Source organism: Pelophylax lessonae (assembly GCF_965119305.1).
Source record: "Pelophylax lessonae genome assembly, chromosome: 4".
NCBI classification, from domain to species: Eukaryota; Metazoa; Chordata; class Amphibia; order Anura; family Ranidae; genus Pelophylax; species Pelophylax lessonae.
In genome coordinates, this window is record NC_138771.1 from 8,464,494 (window position 1) to 8,489,236 (window position 24,743).

Below are 24,743 nucleotides of genomic sequence, written 5' to 3' on the forward strand. Positions count from 1 at the left end.
TGGTTCTCTTTATGGAGGGATCTGCTTTTAGAAAATTCTGTAAAAAAAAAAAAAAAAATGGCATGTAATCCCCCCCGCCCAAATCCATACCAGACCCTCATCCGAGCATGCAGCCCGGCAGGTCAGGAAAGGGGGGGGGGGGCAAGTTAGCGGCCCCCCTCCTGAGTTATACCAGGCCACATGCCCTCAACATGGGGGATGGGTGTTTTGGGGCAGGTGGGGCTTTGCCATGTTGGGGGCATGTGGCCTCGTATGGTTCAGGAGGGGGGGCACTTGCTCATCCCCCCCTTTCCTTTCCTGACCTGCCGGGCTGCATGCTCAAATAAGGGTCTGGTATGGATTTTTTTTTACATTTTGGTGTGAGGTTCCCCTTAGAATCCATACCACACCCTAAGGGCCTGGTATTGATTGGGGGGCGGGGGGGGGACCCTATGCTGTTTTTTTTTCTGCAATTTTCTATTGCCAGCATTGTTTTGTTTACATTTCAGCAGTCAGTGGGAAAGCCCGCTGACAGCTGATGACTCATCGGATCGTTAAGGACGTGGCAGCTGGATTTCCGGACCGCTGCTTAACAACCAGCTATTATTTACACAAAATTAGAATCAGTCGATCATTTTTAGACTGATCCGACTTTTAATCGTTCTGAAAATTCAGAATTCGTATTTTAATTAATAATTAATAGACAAAACCAAATTTAACGAAAACTAAACTAAATTTAACGAATTCCGAAACCACACTGAACGAATTCCGAAAGGAAACTAAATTAGTAACATAATGAATATACACAGTATCTCACAAAAGTAAGTACACCCCTCACATTTTTGTAAATATTTTATTCTATCTTTTCATGTGACAACACTGAAGAAATGACACTTTGCTACAATGTAAAGTAGTGAGTGTACAGCTTGTATAACAGTGTAAATTTGCTGTCCCCTCAAAATAACTCAACACACAGCCATTAATGTCTAAACCGCTGGCAAGAAAAGTGAGTACGCCCCTAAGTGAAAATGTCCAAATTGGGCCCAATTAGCCATTTTTCCTCCCCGGTGTCATGTGACTCATTAGTGTTATGAGGTCTCAGGTGTGAATGGGGAGCAGGTGTGTTAAATTTAGTGTTATCGCTCTCACTCTCTCATACTGGTCACTGGAAGTTCAACATGGCACCTCATGGCAAAGAACTCTCTGAGGATCTGAAAAACACACAGCTATTAATGTTTAAACCGCTGGCAACAAAAGTGAGTACACCCCCTAAGTGACAATGTCCAAATTGGGCCCAATTAGCCATTTTCCCTCCCCGTGTCATGTGACTCGTTAGTGTTACAATAAAATATTTACAAAAATGTGAGGGGTGTACTCACTTTTGTGAGATACTGTATACGAAACAAAACTAATTTTTCCGTTCTGCACATGTTTAGCCACTAGGATTGCTTTTACAAGAGAGCCGACCGCCGGCTCTAAAAATTGGTACTGAGATGATGCCAGCAGTTGCATATCATCCCGGTACAACCACTTGAAGTCCAGCGATGTACCGGCACATGACTGGTTGACAAGAGGTTATATACGGAAGAAAAATAGTTCTACATTCAACAATTGAATCTTTGTGCAGGATTTATACTAGCACCCGTGTTACAGTAGAATGTGTAGCTGTTTGAAAAGAACCAATACAGCCGTCAGGTGGGGGACTGTAGGCGGCGACTAAGGCCATCTGAGGTGGAAACGCGTTGCTCTGTATATACCTGTGCTTGTTTATGATTTGCAAACATTACTTTTGGTTCTAATTATACAATTATGTTAATTCTCCATGCCGGTAGAGCACACGGAACATTGCCTTGGAGGCCTTTCTTATCAAGCCCAATAGCTTTGTTGGACTAAGCTGCACAGCCTACCAAAGAAGAGAAGGGGGACGAGGTGGCCACAAGCAGGACAGGGAGAGGAAAGAACAAGAAGCCAACACATATACTGACCAGAGGCTGAAGCTCCGATGTACCACGGGACAAACCAACGTCTCCTTGGCAAACTTCCACATCAAGGTACCTACTGAATGGAACTGCAAATCTTGACTGCTGCAGAACTGGAATCCAACAGTGGTTTAATTTTGGTTAACTTCCTCTCACTTTTCGGTTTCAGATGATCTCTTAATCCAGGTATGGATATTTTTACATAGTTACATTGGTCCACTTTGATAAAATGTAACTATGTATATTCCATACCTGTGGGATTCCTGTGGAAGCTGGAAATCCCTGCAATAGGCACAGTTACTAAATCGTTACTACATTGATCTCCACTAGCTTCCAAGTCCCATGCCGAGCGGCTGCCCTGCTGCGTTCTAAACACAGGCGCAATTCAGAGAAGGCTTTATTAATTCATTATAGGTACTTATATAGTGCTGTCAATTTAGGAAGCGCTTTACATATACAGTATATTGTGCATTCCCGTCAGTGCCTGCCCCCAGGAGCTTACAATCTAATGTCACTAACTCACATTCATACATACATATTCTAGGGCCAATTTAGACAGGAGCCAATCAACCCACCAGCATGTCTTTGGAGTGTTGGAGGAAACCCACGCAGGCACAGGGAGAACATACAAACTCAAAACAGGTAGTGCCGTGGTTTGGATTCGAGCCGACAACCTTAGTGCTTTGTATTCTCTCAATGAACGCAAAGCATTCTCTGATTGGAAGACGTGGGGAGGTGGGGCAATGATGTCACATTTTCCAAATCATCCAATCAGAGTGCTTTGCACTTATTGGGAAAATACAAAGCGTAGTAGTAACAAGTAACAGGGAAGCCACTCAGCATGAGACCTGGACGCACTGTAGTAGCGGTATTTACAATGTTGATTTCCAGCTTCTAGAGCAGGGTTCTCCAAACTGTGGTGCAAGGGCTGGATGTGACCCTTTGCTAGCCTTTGTCTAGCCCTTGGGGCACTATTCCTCCCAATGATATAAGGCACTATTCCTTCCACTGACACCTACTATGGGGCACTATTTGTTCCACTGATACCAATGATGGGACACTATTCCTCCCACTAATACCAATGATGGAGCACTATTCCTCCCACTGACCCAATGATGGGGGACTATTCCTCCCACTAATATGGATGATAGGGTACTATTCCTCCCACAGACACCAATGATGGGGCACTATTCCTTCCACTGTCACCTATTATGGGGCACTATTTGTTCCACTGATACCAATGATGGCGTACTATTCCTCCCACTGACACCAATGATGGGACACTATTACTCCCACTGATACCAATGATGGTGTACTTTTTCTCCCACTAATACCAGTGATGGGACACTATTCCTTCCACTGACACCGATGATGGGGTACTATTTTTCCCACTAATACCAATGATGGTGTACTATTCCTCCCACTGATCCAATGATGGGGGACTATTCCTCCCACTGATCCAATGATGGGGGACTATTCCTCCCACTAATATGGATGATAGGGTACTATTCCTCCCACAGACACCAATGATGGGGTACTATTCCTTCCACTGTCACCTATTATGGGGCACTATTTGTTCCACTGATACCAATGATGGCGTACTATTCCTCCCACTGACACCAATGATGGGGTACTGTTCCTCCCACTGACACCAATGATGGGACACTATTCCTTCCACTGACACCGATGATGGGGTACTATTTCTCCCACTAATACCAATGATGGTGTACTATTCCTTCCACTGATACCAATGATGGGACACTATCCCTCCCACTAATACCAATGATGGTGTACTTTTTCTCCCACTAATACCAATGATGAGGTACTATTCCTCCCACTGATATCAATGATGGGGCACTATTCCTCCCACTGATACCAATGATGGGTCACTATTCCTCCCACTGATATCAATGATGGGGCACTATTCCTCCCACTGATACCAATGATGGGGCACTATTCCTCCCACTAATACCAATGATGGTGTACTATTCCTCCCATTGATCCAATGATGGTGTACTATTCCCTCTACTGATACCAATGATGGTGTACTGTTCCTCCCACTGATCCAATGATGGGGCACTATTCCTCCCACTAATACCAATGATGATGTACTATTCCTCCCACTTATACCAATGATGGTGCACTATTCCTCCCATTGATCCAATGATGGGGGACTATTCCTCCCACTGTTACCAATGAAGGAGCACTATTCCTCCCAATAATACCAATGATGGTGTACTGTTCCTCCCACTGACACCAATGATGGGGCACTATTCCTCCCACTAATACCAATGATGGGGCACTATTCCTCCCACTGACACCAATGATGGGACACTATTCTTCCCACTGATACCAATGATGGGACACTATTCCTCCCACTGATACCAATGATGGGACACTATTCCTTCCACTAATGCCAATGATGGGGAACTATTCCTCCCACTGACACCAATGATGGGGCACTATTCCTCCCACTGACACCAATGATGGGACACTATTCCTTCCACTAATACCAATGATGGGGCACTATTCCTCCCACTGACACCAATGATGGGACACTATTCCTTCCACTAATACCAATGACGGGGCACTACTCCTCCTCTTTCTTACCACCAGTCCTGCAGCCATGTTTATTCTCACTGATGCTGGGCGCAGGACATTTTCTACCCCCACTGGCCACAATCCGGCCCCCTAAAGTCTGAAGACAGTAAACTGGCCATTTGTTTAATTTGGAGTTCCCTATTCTAGAGGGTTCCCACAGGTATGGAAATATTGTAGTTACATTGGTCCAAGCAAAAATATCCATAACTGGAATTCTAAGACAGAAAATGAAAGAAATCTGAAAACTAGAAAAAAAAAAAGATTTATCTGTACTGTACTGTGTTTATACTGTTCTGTGATGCAGTGTCCATCTTTGTAGCTCCATGCTATCATTGTAAAGTGAAAATACTGTAACTGATCTCTGGTAGAGGACAGCTGCATCTCAGTGCCAACAAGCTATCTGAATATTCAACGTTTAAAAGACAAGTATTATGGTGGCCCCGAAATACTTGATATTTGCAATACCAGAGCAATATAGCAAATTATTCTGAACATGGCACACAGATTTTATTACAACGAAAGAGGAATGAACCTTGTTGACATCACCTCTCTATGCTGTTTAAATCAGCAGAACAGACAGTAGCAAATCCTGATGGCATGACTCAAGGATGTTGCACCAGTTGGCATTCACTGTGAGAGCTATGCCCAAATTTGAGAACTCATAAAAGACAACTCGTTTTTTGTTGGTTAAATAGAACAATTGGAATTGCTGCTCAAGCTATTTAGTTACGTAATGTTACTTTTTGCTTTAGTTTGCATGATTTCTTAAACTACCAAATATTCAAATGTTGCTTCCTTGTATTTTGGTAACTGGTGACAAGGAGGGAGTCTGCCTGAAAAATGAACGTGTAAACCAGGGGTGTCAAACTCCATCTATTCGCGGGCCGCATCAGCATTATGGTTGCCCTCAAAGGGCCGGTTATATCTGTAGGATTAGATGTTCAGAGCATCCCATGCACCCTTTCATCAGATGTCAATAGTCCCCCCCACCATCAGAAGTCAAGTGTCACTCACCCTTCCTTGCATCACAATGCACAACTGAATGCTGAGACCAGGGGAGGGAGAGGCAAGGTGGTATTGAGTTCTGCCCTCCTCTCTGCTGAAGACTGCTGAAAAGGGGGGGGGGGCAAAAACGAGCCTTTCTGCAGCTGCACAGAGGTGTGCAGGATCTGGCAAAGGAGTTCTGTCCTCGTCTCCGCCCCCACCTTGTCTCTGTAGTCAGCAGCAGAAAGGGGGTGCAGCAGCTACAGGAGAGGTGCGAGGGCCATATGAAATGGCCTGTGGGGCCGTATTCGTCCCGCGGGCCTTGTGTTTGACACCTGTGTTGTAAACCATGGTATCAGAAGTCACCAGAAGTGATAACCTCAGAGGTGTTCGAACTTGGATCTGAACCTACTTGAGGGAGCCCACCAGGAAGCTGTCACCTGTATGGGCCAATCATCTGCGGCTAAGGCATTCCCCACAACACCATTGCCAGTATACATACCAGGATGCCCCAGCCATTGAAGATTGGCCCATACATGTGACAGCTTCCTGATGGGCTGACTCAGGTGAGTTTGGATCCTGGTCCGAATATACCTGAGCTTATCACTACTGGTGACTACAGATACCATGGTTTACGCATTTCATTTTCGTACAGGAAATATATTTTTCTTCCTAAAGTGGGGCTCAAGTCACTTCATTGTGAGGAATGGTCTGTGGGGAAGTATAACATTGTATACTAAAGCTCTGAGTCCACAGAATGGTTGACCCTTAGGTAAATGGATTGTGCTGGAATTTTTTTATATTTTATGTTGCTTAATAAGAGATTTATACATGAAACGCATTGCCTGCCCTTGTCTAGCCCATACCATTAATTACACCAATTTTCCCTGTTCCTTCCAGAACAGCCTCGCCCTGGCCTCTGTCCAGCTTCCTCCGAGCCTCTTTGCTTCATCCTCATCTTCAGCCTGCAAGCTGCAGGTCCTGGCCTTCAGGAATGGGAAGCTGTTTAGAAGTGTAGGAAATTCTTCTCGACTGGCAGAAGATGGGAAGAGGAGAAGCATTTCCACTCCGGTCATCTTTGTGGGAATAGGTAATTAATTAACAAGAATGAGTTGTATAAAGGGACTGGTCTGTGCAAACTGGAGCCAAAGGGAAGCTTGTTGCTCTTAGCAAGGTTCCCTCTCTTAAACTGAAGGATTACAGGATGAGCTCAGCTGTGTTAGGATCCTAGTCCAAACCCACCTGAGCTATCCCACCAGAAAGCTGCCATGATGCAACGGCAATAATAAGCAGTCAAGGCATTTCCCAACCCAGAGCCACACATATACACACCCCTGCTGTGCGGGGAAAGTCTTGACCGCTGGTGATTGGCATTAAGCAGTGACAGCTTTCTGGTGGGATAGCTCCGGTAGGTTGGGACTAGGATCCAAACACATGTGAGTTCATCCCTATTGCAGACCCCCAATAGATTGTCTAATGTGTCCACTCTTTACTAGACTATAGAAATCACAAGCCGTACCAATTTTGAAGGGCCTTGAAGGGACCCAAGAACTACACAAGCAGTCATCAAAAGGTACAAATATCCCAGCAAGAAATCTGTCCCGGTGCACTGCCAATCATAAGCAGCCAAGACATTCCCATCCTGAAACCACACATACAGTATACAAGCCCCTTATATATGTGAGACTGTGGTTTGGGGAATGTCTTGACCGCTTATGATTGGCATTGAGCAGTGACAGCTTTCTGGTGGGATAGCTCAGGTGGGTTCAGGCTAGGATCCAAACACGCCTGGGTTTATCCCTATTGCAGACCCCCAATAGATTGTCAAATATGTCCACATACCCCCTTCACCAGAGTATAGAAATTAAACAATACCAGTTTTGATGGACTTTTGAGGTATCTAAGGACAAAACAAGCAATCATCAAAATGTACATATATTTATTCAATAAACATCACATAAAATGATTTCATATACAGGTGCCTCTCATAAAATTAGAATATCATCAAAAAGTTAATTTATTTCTGTAATTCAATTCAAAAAGCGAAACTCCTATATTTTATATAGATGCGTTACACACAGAGTGAGAGATTTCAAGCATTTTTTTCTTTTAATTTTGATGATTATGGCTTACAGCGAGTGACACCCCAAAATTCAGTATCTCAGAAAATTAGAATATTACATAAGATCAATAATAAAAGACTTTTAAATACAGAAAGTTTGGCTTAGTGAAAAGTCTGTCCATGTACAGTATAGGATGCACTCAATACTTGGTCGGGGCTCCTTTTGCATGAATTACTGCATCAATACGGCGTGGCATGGAGGCGATCAGCCTGTGGCACTGCTGAGGTGTTATGGAAGCCCAGGTTGCTTTGATAGCGGTCTTCAGCTCATCTGCATTGTTGGGTCTGGTGTCTCTCATCTTCCTCTTCACAATACCCCACAGATTCTCTATGGGGTTTAGGTCAGGCGAGTTTGTTGGCCAATCAAGCACAATGATACCATGATCATGTGACCAGGTATTGGTGGTTTTGGTAGTGTAGGCAGGTGCCAAGTCCTGCTGGAAAATAAAATCTCCATAAAGCTGGTCAGCAGAGGGAAGCATGAAGTGCTCTAGAATTTCCTGCTGCACTGACTTTGGACTTTTTAAAACACAGTGGACCAACACCAGCAGATGACATGGCTCCCCAAATCATCCTTGACTGTGGAAACTTCACACTGGACCTCATATAACTTGAACTATGTGCCTCTCCACTCCTCCTCCAGACTCTGGGACCTTGATTTCCAAATAAAATGCAAAAGTTTCCACAGTCCGTGACGATTTGGGGAGCCGTGTCATCTGCTGGTGTTGGCCCACTGTGTTTTATCAAGTCCAAAGTCAGTGAGGCCCCCTAGCAGGAAATTCTAGAGCACTTCATGCTTCCCTCTGCTTACCAGCTTTATGGAGATGCTGATTTATTTTTCCAGCAGGACTTGGCACCGCCCACACTGCCAAAACTACCAATACCTGGTCACATGATCATGGTATCACTGCGCTTGATTGGCCAGCAAAGTCGCCTGACCAAAACCCCATAGAGAATCTGTGGGGTATTGTCAAGAGGAAGATAAAAGACACCAGACCCAACAATGCAGACGAGCTGAAAGGGACAGTCAGGAAGGGGAAACTGAGACCGGGATCAGGAAGAAGGGGAGCAGGCACAAGGCAGCAGAGTACAGGATAAGGGAACAAGACAGCAGCGGGATCAGGAAGGAATCGGCTGTAGAATTAATAGCAAGCAGTATCTGGCTAGCAAGGCAAAAAGCTAAAGCAGAGGGAACAGTAAAGGAGGAACTACAGTGCCTTGCGAAAGTATTCGGCCCCCTTGAACTTTGCGACCTTTTGCCACATTTCAGGCTTCAAACATAAAGATATAAAACTGTAATTTTTTGTGAAGAATCAACAACAAGTGGGACACAATCATGAAGAGGAACGAAATTTATTGGATATTTCAAACTTTGTTAACAAATAAAAAACTGAAAAATTGGGCGTGCAAAATTATTCAGCCCCTTTACTTTCAGTGCAGCAAACTCTCTCCAGAAGTTCAGTGAGGATCTCTGAATGATCCAATGTTGACCTAAATGACTAATGATGATAAATAGAATCCACCTGTGTGTAATCAAGTCTCCGTATAAATGCACCTGCACTGTGATAGTCTCAGAGGTCCGTTTAAAGCGCAGAGAGCATCATGAAGAACAAGGAACACACCAGGCAGGTCCGAGATACTGTTGTGGAGAAGTTTAAAGATGGATTTGGATACAAAAAGATTTCCCAAGCTTTAAACATCCCAAGGAGCACTGTACAAGCGATAATATTGAAATGGAAAGAGTATCAGACCACTGCAAATCTACGAAGACCTGGCCGTCCCTCTAAACTTTCAGCTCATACAAGGAGAAGACTGATCAGAGATGCAGCCAAGAGGCCCATGATCACTCTGGATGAACTGCAGAGATCTACAGCTGAGGTGGGAGACTCTGTCCATAGGACAACAATCAGTCGTATACTGCACAAATCTGGCCTTTATGGAAGAGTGGCAAGAAGAAAGCCATTTCTTAAAGATATCCATAAAAAGTGTCGTTTAAAGTTTGCCACAAGCCACCTGGGAGACACCAAACATGTGGAAGAAGGGGCTCTGCTCAGATGAAACCAAAATCAAACTTTAGGGCAACAATGCAAAACGTTATGTTTGGCGTAAAAGCAACACAGCTCATCACCCTGAACACACCATCCCCACTGTCAAACATGGTGGTGGCAGCATCATGGTTTGGGCCTGCTTTTCTTCAGCAGGGACAGGGAAGATGGTTAAAATTGATGGGAAGATGGATGGAGCCAAATACAGGACCATTCTGGAAGAAAACCTGATGGAGTCTGCAAAAGACCTGAGACTGGGACGGAGATTTGTCTTCCAACAAGACAATGATCCAAAACATAAAGCAAAATCTACAATGGAATGGTTCACAAATAAACATATCCAGGTGTTAGAATGGCCAAGTCAAAGTCCAGACCTGAATCCAATCGAGAATCTGTGGAAAGAACTGAAAACTGCTGTTCACAAACGCTCTCCATCCAACCTCACTGAGCTCGAGCTGTTTTGCAAGGAGGAATGGGCAAAAATTTCAGTCTCTCGATGTGCAAAACTGATAGAGACATACCCCAAGCGACTTACAGCTATAATCACAGCAAAAGGTGGCGCTACAAAGTATTAACTTAAGGGGGCTGAATAATTTTGCACGCCCAATTTTTCAGTTTTTTATTTGTTAAAAAAGTTTGAAATATCCAATACATTTCGTTCCACTTCATGATTGTGTCCCACTTGTTGTTGATTCTTCACAAAAAAATACAGTTTTATATCTTTATGTTTGAAGCCTGAAATGTGGCAAAAGTTCGAAAAGTTCAAGGGGGCCGAATACTTTCGCAAGGCACTGTAAATACCCTCCCAGCAGCCAGCGCCAGTTGGAGAATGATTACTGGGATCTGCTGGCGGCCACAGTGCCACCAGAAGGTGATCCAGGTCCTAACAGGGCTAGTGAATTTCCTCTTTAAGAAACCTGGTTTTAACCTATTAGCTGGTAATGACAACAACTTGACTCTCTTTAGATTCCTTAGCTCCAGCTTCCCTCAATCAGTTCTACTGAATGTTTTTAAAAATCCCAAGTAGACCAGAAAGTTTGATTTATATCTTCAATATAATCCTCTAGGTGGTTGTGAAATGGGTAACCTCACCGATGCTGTCACTATTACTCTCCGACACTTGGTGAACGGGTCTGACCCACTCCCTGCCCACTGGAACTTCCAGGCCTTGGAAGGGTATGGAGGTTGGAGCTCCGAGGGATGCCAACTATTGGCAGAGGAGACAAACATAACCAGCATGAAGTGTCTACAACTCAACAACTTTGCCATCCTGACGGTGAGAGAAGTCAACCCCCTATCTCCATTGTTGTCTAGATTTCCAACATTAATATTACTATTGATGGTGGAGGACTTGTCTTTATTTTTTTGTATTTTTGTCTTGACAGGAGTTGAACACTTTTTCACCGTCCACTCAGAATGGCACAGAACTTCTTCATCCCGTCATCTACACCTGCACAGCTGTGCTTTTGATTTGTCTTTTCACAACTATCATCACCTACATTGTGAACCACAGGTAGGTGCCAGGAGGATAGGGGGTATTACCAGGTAGACGTGGCATTATTATAGTAAAATTCATAGCCACCCATGATTGGACCAACTGGACATGTCATAGAGCTCAACGCTGGGTTATGTTCTGGAAACACTGTGCAAGCAGGCATTGATCACTGCCCTCCACTTCTGACAGGCCACAATCAAGGAGCTAATGGTTTCTTGATGAATTTTATGGGAACTGGGTGATTTGTACCAACACCTACTGGCATTCAAATGAGGATTATTTCAGTGCCCATAGCAAAAGCAGACCTTTACAACACAATTTCTTCCTCTCCAACTTTCTTTCCTTTAACTATTTTACATGGCCTGGCCTGTCCTCTATCCTCCATTCTTGCTTAGACTACAATGATGTTCTTTGCTCCAGGTGCCTCCTGGGATATCCACATTACATAACCCAGGAGGGATCGGCTTCCATTCTTGTAAGGAAGAGGGGGGTGGGCTGAACCCAGAAGAGACAATCACCTCCCCATTATGTCACAAAGGAAGATGGAGGCATGGCACCTGTGGGGTGGGAGCAGAGAAATGGATTACTGCAACAAAATGTTGGATCTGCTGGGTGGGTATATATCTGAATTGTGGACAACCAAGTATCGGGTTAGTGGAAATTTAGAAAACAATGAAATGGGAGGAAAGGTGATGATGCTCTTTAAAGAGGATCTTTAGACTTAAAAAACAAGGACATCTACCTGTCCAGGAATCCAGCACTGTCCTCACCTGGCTAGCAAGGCAAAATGCTAAAGCAGAGGGAACAGTAAAGGAGGAACTAAATACCCTCCCAGCAGCCAGTTTTTGGGTCTCCAGAGCCAGCACATTAAGGGAAGCCAGTTGCGACTCCTGCTATATCTAAATTGGGGACAACCAAGTATCGGGTTAGTGGAAATTTAGAAACAATGAAATGGGAGGAAAGGTGATGATGCTCTTTAAAGAGGATCTTTAGACTTTAAAAAAACAAGGACATCTACCTGTCCAGGAATCCAGCACTGTCCTCACCTGGGCCAGTTCTTCGCCAGTTTTTGGGTCTCCAGAGCCAGCACGTTAAGTGAAGCCAGTTGCGACTCCTTGCAGTTTCGCAGTTAGCTTCCCACTGCATGTGCGTGAATCGCGCTGGGCTTTGTCAATGGATCTTCAGCCCCCTGGGACCTGTGACGTGTCCCAGAAGGTTGCGAACAACCGCCTAGGCATTCAGTGCGAAAGCAGGTGCAGATACCTGCTAAAACTAGGTATCCACCCCCCCCCCCCCCAAAAAAACTTTTCAAAAATGGTAGGGGGAGGGGGGAGAGAAAGTGATAACCCTAAAAAGGAAGTTCTACTTTTAGCTCATGCTTGCTAGCAAATTGAACCAGTTACCCTGGCAGAAGACATGGACCTACCTAAATTTGGTGCATATTTATCATAGGGTCACATTTTTCATTCATTACCCACTCAAGTGGTCAGATGCAGTGCAGAAAACATTATAACTGACTTGCAGTAAGATGATCATTAGTGGTGGGCTTGGGTTTGGACTGAACCCAAAAATGAGTTGTCATTGCTGGAGCAATGATCTCCAGGCAGGAGATTACCTGACCCGCAGCTGCATGTACAAAGGGAGGGGATGCTCATGACATCAACTGACCCAATATGAATAGTAGTACACAGATATTCCCGTGCTATCAATATATAGGATGGTAGACAGAACCAACTGCTGAAGGCACCGATCAGCCAATCCGTAGCTCAAAAACACTAATACTCAGAGGTGTAACTAGAACCTTCAGGGCCCCGGTGAAAGAAATCATGCAGGCCCCCCCCCCCTTCAAGCCCCCCCCCCTTCAAGCCTGGGGCTCTTCCCTCTGATCCTGGGGCCCTTTACTATCATTGGGACCCTTTCACAAGTTCTGCAGTGGGCCCCTTCCTGCCATCTTGGGGCCTCCCCACAGTGGTGGAATGCCAGGGCCCGGTCGCAAGTGTGACCTTTACAAACCTGGAAGTTCACCCACTGGTGTCAGTAGTTTTTATTTTTTGGTATTTAAATTGTATTATTTTTTTTTCAGCCATCTGCGATTTTTAGCGGGACTGCAACATTGCGGCAGACAGATCGGACACCTAACTGACATTTTTGACACTTTTGGGGGGACCAGTGACATTACTACAGTAATCAGTGCTAAAATTATGCACTGTTACTGTACTAATGACACTGGCAGGGAAGGGTTTAACACCAGGGGCGATCAAAGGGTTAAATGTGTGCCATGGGGTGCTTTCTCACTGTGGGGGGGATGGTCTTGCTGCATGAACACAGAGACCTGTGTTCCTTAATAGGAGGATTCCTGTGTTCATTACTGATAGAACAGCAGTCTACAGTGTTTACAATGACAGACCGCCGTTCTTTCTCCACGGGGAGCAATCGTGGGTGCCCGGCGAACATCGTGGCCACCAGACCCGCTAATTGGCTCCCCTTGTGGCCAATTGGCATGTGCGCGCCCCCACTAGTGGTCCCACTAAGCGACATACAGGTACGTCGTTTTGCGGGACAGAGCCAACCTGCCGCCATAAAACTAGGCCAGCTGGTTGGCAAGTGGTTAAAACATTTGATATTTTTTATTGTGAATAAAATCTTGTAGTGGTTCCTGAAGAAGGCCCTGAATAGGGCGAAACGCGCCGATCCATATGCACTTATACCCTATTCCTTGGATTCCGTTCTTATCGGGCCAATTATATGTATCACTGATCAGGATATTGTTATACTGATCATTTGTAGTATGTTTTTAATATTTCATGTATTAATAAATTATTGATGTTTTATATTTAAGTATTCCATATATATTTTTTATTACACATTGTACATTTATTGCCTGGCACCTTAAAGTCCCTGTATCTTCCCGGCCTTTTTCTCCAGGAGGAGAAGGGGCAGGGGCCCTCCCTGTTGAATAAAATCTTGGTTTATGAGATTTGCAAATCACTGAAGTTTTGTTTCCATGTGGATTTTACACAGCGCCCAACTTTTTTGGAATTGGGGTTGTACAATTGTATACTTTTTTTTTTTTGTATTGGGGTTTTTAGAATTGGGGCTGTACAATTTTATACTTTTTTTGTATTAGGGTTTTTGGAATTGCGGTTGTACAATTTTATACTTTTTTTGTATTAGGGTTTTTGGAATTGCGATTGTACAATTGTATACTTTTTTTGTATTGGGGTTTTTGGAATTGCGGTTGTACAATTTTATACTTTTTTTTGTATTAGGGTTTTTGGAATTGCGATTGTACAATTGTATACTTTTTTTGTATTGGAGTTTTTGGAATTGGGGTTGTACAATTTTATACTTTTTTTTTGTATTGGGGTTTTTAGAATTGGGGTTGTACAATTTTATACTTTTTTTGTATTAGGGTTTTTGGAATTGCGGTTGTACAATTTTTATACTTTTTTTTGTATTGGGGTTTTTGGAATTGCCGTTGTACAATTTTATACTTTTTTTTGTATTGGAGTTTTTGGAATTGGGGTTGTACAATTTTATACTTTTTTTTTTGTATTGGGGTTTTTGGAATTGCGGTTGTACAATTTTATACTTTTTTTGTATTAGGGTTTTTGGAATTGCGATTGTACAATTTTATACTTTTTTTTTGTATTAGGGTTTTTGGAATTGCGGTTGTACAATTTTTATACTTTTTTTTGTATTGGGGTTTTTGGATTTGCCGTTGTACAATTTTATACTTTTTTTTGTATTGGAGTTTCTGGAATTGGAGTTGTACAATTTTATACTTTTTTTTGTATTGGAGTTTCTGGAATTGGAGTTGTACAATTTTATACTTTTTTTTGTATTGGAGTTTTTGGAATTGCGGTTGTACAATTTTATACTTTATTTTGTATTGGGGTTTTTGGAATTGCGGTTGTACAATTTTATACTTTTTTTTGTATTAGGGTTTTTGGAATTGCGGTTGTACAATTTTATACTTTTTTTTGTATTGGGGTTTTTGGAATTGCGATTGTACAATTGTATACTTTTTTTTGTATTGGGGTTTTTGGAATTGCGGTTGTACAATTTTATACTTTTTTTTTGTATTAGGGTTTTTGGAATTGCGGTTGTACAATTTTATACTTTTTTTTGTATTGGAGTTTTTGGAATTGGGGTTGTACAATTTTATACTTTTTTTTTGTATTAGGGTTTTTGGAATTGCGGTTGTACAATTTTGTACTTTTTTTTTTTTGTATTGGGGTTTTTGGGATTGCGGTTGTACAATTTTATACTTTTTTTTTGTATTGGAGTTTTTGGAATTGGAGTTGTACAATTTTATACTTTTTTTTTGTATTGGGGTTTTTAGAATTGGGGTTGTACAATTTTATACTTTTTTTTGTATTGGAGTTTTTGGAATTGGGGTTGTACAATTTTATACTTTTTTTTGTATTAGGGTTTTTGGAATTGCGGTTGTACAATTTTGTACTTTTTTTTTTTGTATTGGGGTTTTTGGGATTGCGGTTGTACAATTTTAGACTTTTTTTGTATTGGAGTTTTTGGAATTGGAGTTGTACAATTTTATACTTTTTTTTGTATTGGGGTTTTTAGAATTGGGGTTGTACAATTTTATACTTTTTTTGTATTAGGGTTTTTGGAATTGCGATTGTACAATTGTATACTTTTTTTTTTAGTATTGGGGTTTTTGGAATTGCGGTTGTACAATTTTTTACTTTTTCTTTGTATTGGAGTTTTTGGAATTGCGGTTGTACAATTTTATACTTTATTTTGTATTGGGGTTTTTGGAATTGCGGTTGTACAATTTTTTACTTTTTCTTTGTATTGGAGTTTTTGGAATTGCGGTTGTACAATTTTATACTTTTTTTTTGTATTAGGGTTTTTGGAATTGCGGTTGTACAATTTTATACTTTTTTTTGTATTGGGGTTTTTGGAATTGCCGTTGTACAATTTTATACTTTTTTTTGTATTGGAGTTTCTGGAATTGGAGTTGTACAATTTTATACTTTTTTTTGTATTGGGGTTTTTGGAATTGCGGTTGTACAATTTTATATATTTTTTTTTCTATTGGAGTTTTTGAAATTACCGTTGTACAATTTTATACTTTTTTTTGTATTAGGGTTTTTGGAATTGCGGTTGTACAATTTTATACTTTTTTTTTGTATTAGGGTTTTTGGAATTGCGGTTGTACAATTTTATACTTTTTTTTGTATTGGGGTTTTTGGAATTGCCGTTGTACAATTTTATACTTTTTTTTGTATTGGAGTTTCTGGAATTGGAGTTGTACAATTTTATACTTTTTTTTGTATTGGGGTTTTTGGAATTGCGGTTGTACAATTTTATATATTTTTTTTTCTATTGGAGTTTTTGAAATTACCGTTGTACAATTTTATACTTTTTTTTGTATTAGGGTTTTTGGAATTGGGGTTGTATAATTTTATGCTTATGGGTTTGTGTTTGTCTCCTAGTTCCATCCAGGTCTCGCGGAAGGGCTGGCACATGCTCCTCAATCTCTGCTTCCACATCGCCATGACCTCAGCTGTGTTTGCCGGAGGAATTACGCTCAGCGGATATCTGATTGTGTGTCAGGCTGTAAGTCTTCTTATTACAATAAAGCTTTGTACAGAGTTGTAACACATTTCTAAAGATAAATATTGGGCGATGTTCAAGGTTGGCAAAGAAATCCATCCAGTGGTTGATGGTGTCAATGCAGGGCCCCTGGGCAAGAACAACTTTTGCCCCTTCCTCCATTCATCGAACGCCCAATCACGCCTCCCACACTCCAAAGACATGCTGGGAGATTAATTGGCCCTCATATGTAAGATAGAGAACTTCGTTTCTAAGCTCCTTGTGGGCAGACTAATGTGAATGTACAATATACAGTATCTCACAAAAATAAGTACATCCCTCACATTTATGTAAATATTTTGTTCTATCTTTTCATGTGACAACACTGAAGAAATGACACTTTGCTACAATGTAAAGTAGTGAGTGTACAGCTTGTATAACAGTGTAAATTTGCTGTCCCCTCAAAATAACTCAACACACAGGCATTAATGTCTAAACCGCTGGCAACAAAAGTGAGTACACCCCTAAGTGACAATGTCCAAATTGCGCCCAAAGTGTCAATATTTTGTGTGGCCACCATTATTTTCCAGCACTGCCTTAACCCTCTTGGGCATGGAGTTCACCAGAGCTTCACAGGTTGTCACTGGAGTCCTCTTCCCCTCCTCCATGATGACATCACAGAGCTGGTGGATGTTAGAGACCTTGCGCTCCTCCACCTTCCGTTTGAGGATGTCCCACAGATGCCAACAACCGTTTCACATTCAAAGTCACTTAAATATTCTTTCTTCCCCATTCTGATGCTCGGTTTGAACAGCAGCAAGTCATCTTCACCACGTCTAGATGCCTAAATGCATTGAGTTGCTGCCATGTGATTGGCTGATTAGTTATTTGTGTTACCAAATAATTGAATGGGTGTACCTAATAAAGTGGCCGGTGAGTTTGTGCAGGACTGCTGTAAGGCTCACATATTGGCGTTTTGGATTGCGGGCAGAATTGCCGCGATTCTGCCCGTGATTTCGAACAATTGCAAGTCGCGGGACGCCCGAGCAATTTCCGTGACTTGCAATGGGACCCCGCGATTTTGTTGCGATTGTCACCCGACAAGACACGTACAAGAACTTCTTTTGGGAGTCAGGCGTCCCACAATACTGTTTGCGTGATTTTACAGCGATTCGTTGGGCGACAACTGCGGCAAAATCAGGCTGTGTTTGGGGTGCCATTGCAAGTCACAGGAATCACTTGCATTGGTTCGGAATTGTGAGCAGAATCACTGCAATTCTGCCTGCGATCCAAAACGCCTATATGTGAACGGAGCCTCACGGGGGCCCAGTACAGCCTACCTGGCAGGGCCCCCCGAATGTCAGTACAGCCTACCTGGCAGGGTCCCCCAAATGTCAGTACAGCCTACCTGGCAGGGTCCCCCAAATGTCAGTACAGCCTACCTGGCAGGGTCCCCCAAATGTCAGTACAGCCTACCTGGCAGGGTCCCCCAAATGTCAGTACAGCCTACCTGGCAGGGCCCCCCGAATGTCAGTACAGCCTACCTGGCAGGGCCCCCCAAATGTCAGTACAGCCTACCTGGCAGGGTCCCCCAAATGTCAGTACAGCCTACCTGGCAGGGTCCCCCAAATGTCAGTACAGCCTACCTGGCAGGGCCCCCCCAATGTCAGTACAGCCTACTTGGCAGGGTCCCTCGAATGTCAGTACAGCCTATCTGGCAGGGCCCCCCGAATATCAGTACAGCCTACCTGGCAGGCCCCCCCGAATGTCAGTACAGCCTACTTAGCAGTGCCCCCTGAATGTCAGTACAGCCTACCTGGCAGGGCCCCCCGAATGTCACTAAAATCATTATTAGCGGACACAAACATAACAGAGAACCCGTGTGAATGAGCCCTTTTTTATTTGTTTTTTTACATTAAAAAAAAATTATTATTTTTTTTAAATGTTTACAATAATTTTATTTTGCAATTTTTTTAAATTATTTATTACAATGTTTAATTATTACATTTTTTTACAATTTATTTTTTTTACAGGACAGGGAATCCTTCAGCGCTGCGGGAGGGAGAGGGGGGGCGGCACAGTGAAAGGGGGGCACACGGGAAGGGGGGCGACACAGTGAAAGGGGAGCCCACGGGAAGGGAGGGCGGCACAGTGAAAGGGGGGAACACGGGGAGGGGAGGGCGGCACAGTGAAAGGGGGGCATACGGGGAAGGGGCGCACACGGGGAGGGTGGGTGGCACAGTGAAAGGGGGGCACAGGAGGAGGGTGGGCAGCACAGTGAAAGGGGGCACACGGGGAGTGGGCGGCACAGTGAAAGGGGGGCACACAGGGAGGCACAGTGAAAGGGGGGCACACGGGGAGTGGGGCAGCACAGTGAAAGGGGGGCACACGGGGAGGCACAGTGAAAGTGGGGCACACGGGGAGGGGGGGCAGCACAGAGAAAGGGGGGCACACGGGGAAGGAGGCAGCACACAGAAAGGGGAGCACACGGGGAGGGGGGGGATCACAAGCAGGCAGAACAGGGTGGGGGGATCAGTGTTGGAGAAGTAATTACAGGAATGATGCCCTTTGTCTGTGTCTCTCCCCACAGCAGCTGAAAGCTGGCAGGAGTGGAAGAAACTGGCTTTCAGCTGCTGCAGAGAGCAGCACAGGGCTTCCTTCTGTAATTGCCCCTCCACTCGACCACACCGATTCCATGCTGTTGGGGCCCTTCTGTGTGCCTGGGCCCCCTACAGGAGGACTGGTGCCCCCCCTATCACTATAGTCTTACCCCCCTTCAGATAGTAGAAATGGGCCCCTAAGGCCCTTTATATGAATATAATACACCCCGCTCTATGTACAGACTTGTCACCAGACTCTTGTGTTTGCTCTCAGGTCAGCGTCATCCTGCATTACTCCTCACTGTCCACCCTCCTATGGATGGTCCTAAAGGCCAGAGTCATCTATAAGGAGCTGACCCATAAGCCTCAGCCCCAGCTGGAAGGAGAGGCCGTCCAGACCCCCAATAGACCTATGCTCAGGTAAGCAGCCGCCAATGGGTTAATCTTCTTACCACTACTTCAGATATATACATCCAGTGCCGGGACAAGGTCTTCCAGCTCCCAGGTCAAAGATGCCAAACTGCGCCCCCCCCTTCCCATTAGGGTCAGGATCAGGGCGCCCCCCATCCCTGCAATAAACCATTGCGCCCAGGGCAGCCGCTCATCTGGCCCACCCCTTGTCCAAGCCCTGTATACATCTACATATAAGACCACCCTATGATTTTTTTTGTGTCTTGTTCTGGATGTTCTGATGCTTTCCTGGGTAAAGTTTCTTTTTTTTTTTAACCCCTTTTTATATTCTAGGATAGACAGAATGGCAATTTCATAAAAAATGGAGCACATTTGTAAAGAAATTTAAACTGAAACTAAATTGTATCTGATCACCAGAATGCTATTGTGAAAACGCTATTTGATTCATTTTAAGGCCTCATGCACACGGGATGTTATAAAAGTGCCAGTAGCTTTATAGTGAGTTTTTCATATTTATTTTAGCTTTTTTGCATTGGTGTTTTTAGCTAAAAATCACCTCTCTACTATTTTAATAACTCTGACTTTCCCACAATGCAATGCTTGCCAGAATTGCATCGCATGCGTGTTCACACCCATGTGATGTGATTTTGATGTGGGTAAAAAAGCACGCGCATTAGACCTCCCCATAGGAAAGCATTATTCAATGCTTTCCTATGTGGATTTCGGCGACGCTGGAGGTCCTCACATAGCATGGCTTGCTATAGCGCTCAGGCGGCACAGCATGAGGAGTGCCGCACCAGCCGGTCCATTACTGATTCCGGGATCAGGATGCTGGCGCCCCCTGCTAAGTTGCACCCTAGGCGGCTGCCTAGGTCGCCTTACAGGTAGCGCCGACCCTGGGTGCACTGTGATGTAAGTTTGGTGGGAGACTCTTGACTTCTGATGGTGGGGGGCTCTTGACATCCGATGTAAGGTGGGGGGGAGGTACTCTGGACATCTAGTTACAGATATAACTAGCTCTTTGAGGGCAACCATACTGCTGATGCAGCCCACGATGAAATTGAGTTTGACTCGCCTGCTCTAGAGTTTCCTAGAATTGTTACATTACCTCTAGAGTTTCCTAGAATTGTTACATTACCTCTAGAGTTTCCTGGAATTGTTACATTACCTCTAGAGTTTTTCTAGGATTGTTACATTCCCACTAGAGTTTTCTAGAATTGTAACATTCCCTCTAGAGTTTTCTAGAATTGTTACATTCCCACTAGAGTTTTTCTAGAATTGTAACAATCCCTCTAGAGTTTTCTAGAATTGTTACATTCCCTCTAGAGTTTCCTAGAATTGTTACATTCCCTCTAGAGTTTCTAGAATTGTTACATTCCCTCTAGTGTTTTCTAGAATTGTTACATTCCCTCTAGAGTTTCTAGAATTGTTACATTCCCTGTAACGTTTTCTAGAATTGTTACATTCCCTCTACAGTTTCCTAGAATTGTTACATTCCCTCTAGAGTTTCCTAGAATTGTTACATTCCCTCTAGAGTTTTCTAGAATTGTTACATTCCCTCTAGAGTTTTCTAGAATTGTTACATTCCCTCTACAGTTTCCTAGAATTGTTACATTCCCTCTAGAGTTTTCTAGAATTGTTACATTCCCTCTAGAGTTTTCTAGAATTGTTACATTCCTTCTAGAGCAAGGGTCTTCAAACTATGGCCCTCCAGCTGTTCAGGAACTACAATTCCCATCATGCCTAGTCATGTCTGATGTCTCATGAATGTCAGAGTTTTAAAATGCCTCATGGGGTGTGTAGTTCCGCAACAGCTGGAGGGCCGTAGTTTGAGGATCCCTGCTCTAGAATTGTTACATTCCCTCTAGAGTTTTCTAGAATTGTTACATTCCCTCTAGAGTTTTCTAGAATTGTTACATTCCCTCTAGAGTTTTCTAGAATTGTTACATTGTATCTCTTTTTGAAAGGACACATGTATTGCCTATGCTCCTCAGCGCCATCTAGTGGCCATAATGCTCTCTCCACATCTTCATAGTATATCATTTGTGTCCTTTACAGCTTTTACCTGATTGCTGGAGGAATTCCACTTATCATTTGTGGGATCACCGCTGCCGTGAACATCAACAACTACAGGGAAAACAGTCCTTAGTAAGTTTCCTGTCACTTGGAAAGCAGAATACAAAATGTGTGCTTTCTATACACTAACGTGTCATTTTTTTCTTTCTCAGCTGCTGCTTGGTATGGAGGCCGAGTCTTGCTGCATTTTATGTTCCTGCGGCTATTATTCTCCTGATCACCTGGATCTACTTTCTGTGTGCCGGGATAAATTTGAAGCGTCAGCCTGTCGAGCAGAAGGATCTGGGAGAGGCCAACGACGTTCAGCAGTCACAGAGCGGAATAAGCCACCTCCTGAGCAACTCATCCTCCATCTCTGTCACCATCAACTCAGCAGCCCCACCAGATGTGGACACCGTCTATTCCCTGGAGGTGCAGTTCTGGTCTCTGGTCATCGTCCATGTCTTGTACATCATCCTCTGGATTTTTGGAGCCTTTGCTGTGTCACAAGTTTGGTATCTGAATATAATATTCAGTTGCCTCTATGGAGTGACGGCCGTGGCCCTGGGGCTGTTTATTTTCATTCACCATTGCATACGCCGTCAGGATGTTCAACGTTCCTGCTGCCCAATGTACACCGAAACCATGCCGATTCAAGCCTATGTGCAAACCGGTTCTCCCATAGATGACACGCCTCCGGTTTTTATTGGGTGTAACCCCGATGGGACGCAATCCGTTAAGTCATCATCTTCCCCAAGCAACAGCAGTAACTCTAACACGGGACCTTGCAAAATCACTAACTTGCAGGTGGCTCAGAACCAAGCCGAAAGCTGCCCGCCCAAGCCAACCAGCTGCGAAGACAGCGAGCCCGCCAACAACAAATGTGTGACGGCCCAAAGCCGCTACACCAACAACATGCACAATCGCAGAAACCATAAAAGCAGAACTAAGCAATACCGGGAAGGGAAGCACCACCGGTTAAAGGTGCTCCGCGGACCCTCTTCAGACTTGCCTTCCAGCGAGAGCGGCAGCATCCACAACAGTCACTCCGAGAGCTATCATAGTAAGAATAGCCCATTAAACAATGGCAGGACTGAGGTAGCGGCCAGGGACCCAGAGGGGGCGCTCACCCAATCCGAAGGGAGTGACAGCAGCGGGCACCCGGCTCAGGACTTTGCCAGAGCACAGCGGAAAAGCGCCAGCCGGGACAATCTCAAACAAGCCAACAGCATGGAAAGGGAGAGCAAAAGAAGGTCCTATCCGCTGAATACGGGCAACCAAAATGGTGTTCTAAAGGGTAGCAAGTATGACATCAATCTTGCTACTACAGAGAGTCCCACCGCCATGAAAACGGGGCTCTGGAAGAGTGAAACTACTGTGTAGTTAGTGTTTAAGTACAGATGGCATGCGCCATAAACAGAATGACCCAGATGCCAACTCATGCTAGGAACAAGGAGCTGTCCCCAGCCATACGATGATAGATCGGTTGGTGGAAATGGCTGAGACGTTCATCAGTACCGGGAATATCCGTGTATTGTACGATTGTGTACTAAACGCATGATGATTGCAACATTGTGCAAGAGTATCGAACTGGGATTTAGCAATAGGAAATTGGTGTCTCAGCGGAAAATCTTTATTCTACAAAAAAAAATACATCTTGAAGGACCATGGATGGATCCATCATTTGATTCATCTTGGAACAAGGTGCACTTGATGGGGACAGCGGTCATCTGTTTTATCATGTGACCCGTGTCGTTGAACACTTGTTATAATCCTGATGCTGTTTTAAAAAAATTCCTGAACTCTTCCAGTACCAAAAGAAAAAAAAAAACCTCAAAGGCCGAGATTTGTTTCCTAAATCAGGTGACTAAACGCGCCCGGGGTGGTCTGTTTCTAATCTGACACACACGTGCCTTATAAGCTTCTCTGTTTTCCACATTAAGCACTTTTTTTTTTGAAGGAATTTCTAGTCCAAGGCATTTGTGGAATTGTGCACTTATCCAGAACTTTCCGTCACTCCATCCCATTACACCTTCCTCCACCATCCCCACCACATGCTTCTTCTATGACCTCATTCCTGACTTTCATGTGTCTTTAGAGGATTAATGTTGTGTTCTGCCCATTCTATAATACTGAACAGCTGACTAGTTTGTTAGGGCAGATCCTCAGAATAGAGTACTTGGTACTGTCAATAGCGATCGTCTGCTTTTGACTCACAAAGTTTGGTATTTTTTTACTATTTTTTACATCATTACGACAATCGCAGCAAACTTTTTTTTTTTTCATGAAATTCACTTTTTGCATGGTATATGTGATAATGTATTTTTTAAATTTATTATTTCAGAGGGAAAAATGTCTATTTTTCAAATATGGAATTATATTGTATATTGTATAGACAGATCAGGGTCGCTTTTTTTTTTTGGAGACCTGTGTAAATTTCCATATCAGTATTAGTAACCTTTTTTATGTCAATGCATGGAAGTGCATCTTAAATTTGTATACCATATAAGAAATGTTGTATGTGTAATGTGATACATAGGATTTCACAGAGGGATGATTGTGTAAATGTGAAACAATGATGTTGGATTCCCAGAAATGGTAATTTTTTCATATGTATATGGGAGGGGAGTCTACAATGTGCCTTTTAAGCTTTATATTCAAGAAAATGCCAAAGATGTGGGCTTCAATTGGTAAAAAGTTTTGTTTTTATCTATGCAATTGATAAGCTCATACATAGAAATATTAAACTAGGCTTCGAGCCTGAAAATAATTAATATGGTGCATCAAGTATGGAAGTTGATTTAGTGTGGGAAGCGTTTACTAGAAATGTGTATTTTACTGTTGGGGTAACTGCAGACAAGCCTTACCAATCCACAAAACAGGGTCTGAAATTATGGAGGATCCACTCAA

The 24,743-nt window shown here is 43.4% G+C and overlaps 1 protein-coding gene across 1 annotated transcript in view; it reads left to right on the plus strand.

The window, feature by feature from the left end:
* ADGRA2 (adhesion G protein-coupled receptor A2) overlaps positions 1-24,173 on the plus strand; it is a 342,184-nt gene extending 318,011 nt beyond the window's left edge. Inside the window, exons 12-19 of the mRNA XM_082255622.1 lie at positions 1,812-2,030; positions 6,444-6,633; positions 10,778-10,986; positions 11,096-11,223; positions 16,668-16,791; positions 19,642-19,787; positions 21,837-21,926; positions 22,007-24,173. Of these exons, the coding sequence (XP_082111748.1) occupies positions 1,812-2,030; positions 6,444-6,633; positions 10,778-10,986; positions 11,096-11,223; positions 16,668-16,791; positions 19,642-19,787; positions 21,837-21,926; positions 22,007-23,216 (2,316 nt within the window). The 3' untranslated portion in view covers positions 23,217-24,173. The remainder of the gene's footprint in view (positions 1-1,811; positions 2,031-6,443; positions 6,634-10,777; positions 10,987-11,095; positions 11,224-16,667; positions 16,792-19,641; positions 19,788-21,836; positions 21,927-22,006) is intronic.
* Positions 24,174-24,743: the final 570 nt, after the last annotated feature.